The following is a 6,888-nucleotide window of genomic DNA, read 5'->3' on the forward strand; positions in this document are numbered from 1 at the left end:
CCTGGGATTGAGCCCAGCATCGGGCTCTCTGCTCAGCAGGGAGCCTGCTTCCTCCTCTCTCTCTGCCTGCCTCTCTGCCTACTTGTGATCTCTGTCTGTCAAATAAATAAATAAAATCTTAAAAAAAAAAATTAACCTTCATCTGTGGAAATTGCCTATAGCAATTAGGACTGAGACATTGTTTTCTTCCTTCCTTCCTTCCTTCCTTCCTTCCTTCCTTCCTTCCTTCCAGATTTTACCTTTAAGTAATTTTTACATCCAGCATGGGGCTCAAACTTACAACCCCAACATCAGGCTGCATGCTCTACTGACTGAGCCAATCAGGTGCTCCAGGGCTCACATGTTCTAAAGGTGATTTTCTCTTTCCCTCATCCCTTCTATGTTAATTAACTGGAATTCTGTAAGGAACATTTGTCCTTTTTCCTCCCTTTATTTATATCACTACAGAATAGTGGATATTAGTTTTACTCTTTAGAAGGACACATGGCCATCTTTTTGCCTTATTTCCTAGTTTTGGGATAATTTTTCTAATAACAGTAAATGTGTTCTGATATGGGACAGTCAAAAAGGACAGGTGATAAGTGACCACCACGGTGGATGTTTTTGGAAAGATTGACCAAAACACTGTTATCGAAGGCTACAATATATGGACGCTTAAGAGCCCTGTGTGGGACTGAAGGAGAGAAAACCCCACAAGACAGAATGAGAATTCCAGGGCTGAGTTGCATGTCTCAGAGTCCTAACCTCATCCCCCCTGATATAAGAACTTGGGAAAATCATACTGTCTCTTTGGACCTCAGTCTCCCCCCACAAATAAGATGAAGATGAAGGTATTGGTCAACTCAGGATCAGGGTTTCTCAGACTTCAGCGTGCTTAGCAATCACCTGGAGGTTTGGTTAAAAGCCAGATTACTGGCTGCACCTCCAAAGTGTCTGATCCAGCAGGTGTGAGGTGGGGACCCGTGACTGTGCCCTTGTAACACGTTGCCAGATGATGCCGATGCCACTGGTATGGAGACCACGTTTTGAGAACCATTAATCCAGAGGCTCTCAAAGACCCATTCACAACTTTGGACTCAACATTTATTCAAATGGTGAAATCTCTGGGCTTGGCTCTGAAAAAGTCATAGATGCAGTTGTGGAACAGCACTTTGCAGGAGCAGAGGCCCTGGAAATCCAGCATGGAAACATGCAGAGGACCTTTGAGGGATTGTTGGGTACTAGGCATGCCATGACATGCTTCTAAGATGCAGTCCAAAGAGGGACAAATGTCGGGCAGAGTGGTGAAGGGCAAGCTTGAGTCCGGGTCCCAGCCCTGAACACCAGTGTGGCCTTGGGCAAGTGGCTAAAGGACTCCTCGCCTCAGCTGTCCTCACCTATAAAAATAGGACAGTAATGGTACTTACGTGACCTAGCATAAAGAAAATGCTCGATAAGTGGTTGTTGCTGCTGGAAGTAACTATTTTTTACTACTCACCCTTTTCAGTGGGGAGAAGTACCAGTGAGAACAATGGTCTCCATTTTCACAGCGTGTCCCATGCTCCCCCAGCCCTAACACCACCCAGCTTGGATTCCCAGCCGCTCATGTTAACCCCCTCACAAAATCCAAAACAGGTTATGAGAAATTCAATATAATTTATTAAATAATTCCCGAGGGTTCCTTCAAGGAACATTAACAACTCTGAATACAATAAAACCAATAAATTAACATAGGTGCCCCCTCCTGCCATCACAGAAGCATAATGAGGATAAGATTTAAGTCTGCAGAAGAAAGGCATTCTATAAATACTAAGAGCGATAACAGTGACCTAACCTGAAGTCTTTTCAAGTTAATTCACACATTTATACCTCAGTCCTCCCAAGACTAGCCCACCTGGGGATTCTTTGAGATTATTTATTAGAATAATTTACTTGACAACTCAAAGCAGAGCTGTCACACTTGGCTGTCAGTCGTATTGTCTCAAGGCTTCATACATGTCCGCTGTTCCAAAAGGAATAGGTTCAACCCGATGGCCTTGCATGACCTACTGGGGTCCGGGGTTCAGTGATTTAAACACACATTCCAGGCACGCCGAGAACTGTTGTAAAATCGTCAAGATGAAGCTTTTACTTTCAAAGGTATCTGCAGGCACAGAAACTTCTGTTTCTGGCTCGTGTTGAAATTTGAGTTTGTCGAGCTGTTCTATGATTTTATCGATCATGTTCTTGTCTGATAATGGTTTGATCGCCCTGAAATAAGGCAGGATGGCTGAGCTGTTGATCCGTGGTGGCTGGGAATCAGAGGTGAGACACGGCAGCAGGAAATGGTTGGATTCCGGCACCCCGGTCTCTCTCTTCAGCTGTGGAATGAGGCGGAGAACTGGGTGAGCATTAGGTTTGCAGTAATAGCTGGAAGCCCCCACGCTAGCGTCTGAATGCTCCCTCTGGGATGGGGGAGTGCGTCCCCCTGCCATCTCTCGTAATAGGTTCCACGAACCTGTGAGGCTGTGATCATCACTATTTCCCTTCCCAGAAAAAAACGAAAGCTCCATTCATTAGCAGAGCTGGCCCAGTCAAGTGGCAGGCCTGGAATTCTAACCCACGTCAGCAGCAATCCCAAAGACAATGCCGATAACCGCCCCCCCATCCTGCCTCCCCTGCCCCTCTGCCCAAGGCCTTCACAGACCCCTAGAATCTTCTCTCAGCTGCTCCAGGGCTCGGAGAGCTGGGGAAGAGGAGAGCATCTGGGTTTCCCTCCTGCTTCTTGATCTTTGTGACTCTGTGTTAGAGCCCATGTATCCCCAGCTCGTTGAGGGGGTATATGCATGTCTGGAAAGGCCTCCAAGATGCCAGGGAGGGTTTTTCCAAACATACCATGGACTCCAGACCAGGCTCTCTCCTGTCCCTCTTCCTAAGGACTAAGAGCTTTTGGATTCACCTGAAATGCTGAGAACACCTCCCCAGCCTGAACTGCCTAGTCACCTTGGCGGGTAGCTAGGCGTCTGTAACAACCAAGGCTAAGGTTTACAGGTCAGGGTGGAAGGGAAGAGCCAGGCCAATTTGATGAGTCGTTTCCAGGTTTTGGTTTTTATTTGTTTGTTTAATCAAAGCTGCCCACGAGGTTCTATCTTGATCACGGCTCTGAGAAAACGAGAGCTTTCACGTTGATTCAGCCTCAGACTTTCCCGCCAGTGGGGTTGGGCTCAGAAGAGCCTCTGGCAAAAGCAGGCTGGGTCTTAATTAAACAACAAAGTAGTACACAAACAGATGCTAATTTGTTAACTGCCCTTCTCTGCGGTAAGAGAGACTCTCTGCTACCCAGGTGAGGAGCTTAACGTCCTGAATTTACTGAGTTCACATTTACAGCTTCCCTAGATCTTCAAGGCTCCCTAGTGGGTTCCTAAATGGTCAAGCAAGATGGCCCATCTCTAAAGATACGCTCCAGGCAGGAAAATCCACGTCATCCTGCCATGAACAAATATGCTGGGGATGAACAGAACCTACAGTACATGAGAAGTGCTTGAATTTCAGGCTGTCTGGGCTAATCTCTGCCTCCGACCCTCATAGAAAGTCCATCATAGCCTGGCTTGTTGTTCCCGTCCCTAGCTTCGGGTCTGAAAAGAGGAGGGTTCTTCTGGGGGCAACGGAAGGCATTTTAAAGAAATGGCCCAGAGAAGAATTCTGTAGGACACTCACATAGTCTTCCAAAAGTCCCTTCGACAAGTGCTGTAATTCCAAGATGATTTTCCGAACATCGCGTGGTTGTAGCCGTTGGGCGGGCGCTGCATGGGAGGTCAGCGAAGTTTCCATGCAGCAGAGCAGGAACAGGGTGAACCTGGCTGGTCCTGGAGAAAGAGAATGATGCCGTGAGACACAGGATCTGACACGGCCTGCCCGCCCCAGCTGCCACCACCGCTGGCTGAGCCTCTCCAGAGTCTTCCCCTCTTTCTGAGGAGACAAGCCGTGCCCACAGATGGGGCAGCAGGACCTGGCAATACCTGTGTGGGAGAGCATGGCGAGAGAGAGCACGCGCAGCCGGCCTCGGCAGCAGCCTCCAGTCAGAAGTGCTCGCCATGATCCTCAGGAGATATATAAAGGGCCGCTCACAGCGGGGGAAAGCACAATCAACGTCCCGCCCATGGCAAAAATCATTGCTCAGTTTTTCTCCAGAAAACACTCAAAATTCTGCGGCCCAAGGTTGGGTGAAATCAGTGCTAGAAGGAAGCGCTGAGGTTACCCTCAAGGTGGGCAGATGCCTGACTCAGTACACACACACACAGGAAGGCACACGCATCTTTGCCATTTCTTCTGGGAAAAAGCTTATTGATTTGACTAGAAGAAATTCTGAAGCCCAGATTTGATAGACGTAACTGCCCAGGAACAGGTGATTTACAGGAGTTGAGGGCGAGTGCCCCATAGGGAATTTCTGGGGAGGTCACAGTGAGGCTGTGTAGGTGTCAGGCTGGTGTGAGGTTTTCAAAAATGTATTATTACCTTTGTAAATTTCTGAAGCATGCCCCTGCTAGTGCGCGGGGATGGCCCCATGACCACTATGAATGAGGTAAGTCAAGGCCTTGCCTCCACTGTTTGGCCTTGAACATCGTTGGATTCTCAGCTGTGCCTTGGCAGCAGCCAGAATCCGTGCTCCGGGGTGATTTGCTAAAGGCACTTATTCCTATTTTGAGTGCCACTGTTGACCAGGAACTCCTCTAGGGTCTTGGGGATGGTGGCAAAGAAGTTAGACAAGGTCTGTGCCCCAGTAATGCTGGCGTTCTAGCAGACAGTGGGCAGACAGTAAGCTACAGGAATAACAAGAAGGTGTAAGGTAGTGATAAGAACTATGAAAATAAAGCAAGGTGATGGGATCGAGACCAGTGGGTGAGATACTTTAAGTCAGGTGATAAGGAATAGTGTCTCTGGGGAGGTGTGTACTGTGGGAAGCTCTGGGGAAAGTGGGCTCCTAGAGTGGGGGACTCTAGTGCAAAAGTGAGCTTGGTGTGGCCAAGAATGGCCGCTGGGGCAAAGTGAGGGCTGTGGAGGGCGGTAGGGAGGTGGGCAGAGGCCAGGTCACAGAGGACCTTCTGAGGTCGTGTTAAAGAACTTGGGTTTTACCCCAAGTGTGACAAGGCACCGCCGAATGGCTCTAGGGAGGGGAATGTAGAATCTGGTGTGCTTTCAAAAGTGAGAATTAGAGCAGCTGCTAAGTGGAGAATGGATTGTGTGAACCCAGGATGGAAGCAGAGGAGCTATTGGGAGGCTGTGTGGCTGTCCAAGTTAAGATGATGGTGGCTTGGACCAGGGTAGAGTAGATGGGGGTGGAGTCCACAGAACTGGCTGATGGACTTACGTGGAGGTGAATCCAAGGGAGGAATTGGATGACTCCTGGGGTTTTGATGAAGCCACTGGGTGGTTGATATGCAGAGAGGGAAAAGAAGTCTAGAGAAGGGAAGCTGAGAGTCCTGTCTGGAATGAGTTAAGGTCAGGATGCCCTCTGGGCATCTACTCAACGTCAAGTTAGCCGCTGACTAGGAATCAAGAGCATAGGGACAAGGTCAGGCCAGGGCCATCCAGAGAATTCAAGATTCACAATGGAAGAGAGAGCTGGGAACCCCCCTCCCACCCTTAAACCCAAGCCCCCTTCCAGCCCCTGTTGTCTCTTTCATCTTCTTCTCCAAGCTTCTTGACAGAAGGGTCTACACACACTTTACTTCACTTCCCAAACTACCACAATACCCTAACAACTTATTCAAAATCTTCTAGCCAAGTCCACTGTAGGCAGAATTTTGCCCACGTGACTTTCACCCTCTGATGTTAACTTCCCTAATTATGTGACATTATAGGGACTTTGCAGATGTAATTAAGGTTATTAAGCAGCTGATCTGAAGATAGGTTGTTTGCCAGGTGGATCCAGTGTAGTTACACAAACCCTTAGATACAAAGAGGAAAGCAGAGAGACTTAAAGCAGGAGAAAGACTCCGTTGGCATTGCTGGCTTACAGAGGGAGGCGCCAGGTGGAAAGCATGAGAAAAAGATGAATTTGGTCAAGAACCATGAGTTGGAGGAGGACAACCGGCCCCAGCTGAGAACCAGAGCCCCAGCTACAGCCCTGACTTTAGGCTGGTGACACCTTGCGAGGAGAATCCGGTTACTCCACACTGGACCTCTAACACATGGGGGGTGTCTGGGTGGCTCAGTGGGTTAAAGCCTCTGCCTTCGGCTCAGGTCATGATCCCAGGGTCCTGGGATCGAGACTCGCTTCAGGCTCTCTGCTCCATGGGGAGCCTGCTTCCTCCCCTCTTTCTCTGCCTGCCTCTCTGCCTACTTGTGATCTCTCTCTCTCTCTGTCAAGTAAATAAAATCTTAAAAAAAAAATTTCTCTCTAACACACGGAAGCTGTGGGACGGTAGCTTTGTAGGTTTTAACTGCTGAGTCTATGGTATTTGTTATGGCAGCAACTGAGAACCGATATAATCTCCAGTGGCCTCGTGTTGCCAGCATTACTGGGTTCTCCTCAGCCTTCCTTTTACTTGACCCCTCCATGACTCTCAGTAATGCCAGCCACTTCCTCCTTCTTAAAAACCTCTTTTTCCTCTTATTCCATGACAATATTATCCTGACACATTGTGGCCCTCTGACAGTGCCTCCTCGGGCCAAATCATCTTCCTGCCTGGTCCTTTAGTAGGTGTGTCTCCAAGGGCCCCACCCTTGATCCATGGTTCTCACACTTGAATGTCTCTCTCAAACTCCAGATCTAAATGTCAGGTCAGCCATTGGCTAGGAATCAAGGGCATAGGGACAAGGTCAACGGCTCCGAACACCTCCACCTGAATGCCCCACCCTTGACATGTCCAAAACCCAAGCATCTGAATCAGGGTAATAATGATGCTGGAGATGAATGGATGTGAAGGG

At 48.7% G+C, this 6,888-nt stretch overlaps 1 protein-coding gene across 1 annotated transcript; it reads right to left on the reverse strand.

Annotated features, from left to right (window-relative positions):
- Positions 1-1,811: 1,811 nt before the first annotated feature.
- Positions 1,812-3,993, reverse strand: IL31 (interleukin 31). The gene is made up of 3 exons (XM_032309479.1): positions 3,978-3,993; positions 3,676-3,824; positions 1,812-2,339 (listed from the first exon to the last, which is right to left on the reverse strand). The coding sequence occupies exons 1-3, from the start codon at positions 3,991-3,993 to the stop codon at positions 2,025-2,027; spliced, it is 480 nt and encodes a 159-aa protein (XP_032165370.1). The 3' UTR covers positions 1,812-2,024.
- Positions 3,994-6,888: the final 2,895 nt, after the last annotated feature.

The sequence above is a fragment of the Mustela erminea genome, chromosome 13 (genome assembly GCF_009829155.1).
Source record: "Mustela erminea isolate mMusErm1 chromosome 13, mMusErm1.Pri, whole genome shotgun sequence".
NCBI lineage: Eukaryota > Metazoa > Chordata > Mammalia > Carnivora > Mustelidae > Mustela > Mustela erminea.

Coding starts and splice junctions, on each gene's coding strand:
- IL31 (XM_032309479.1), bottom strand. Junction 2,340..3,675: donor AGGGACTTTTGGAAGACTAT/GTGAGTGTCCTA, acceptor CTCATTCCACAG/CTGAAGAGAGAGACCGGGGT.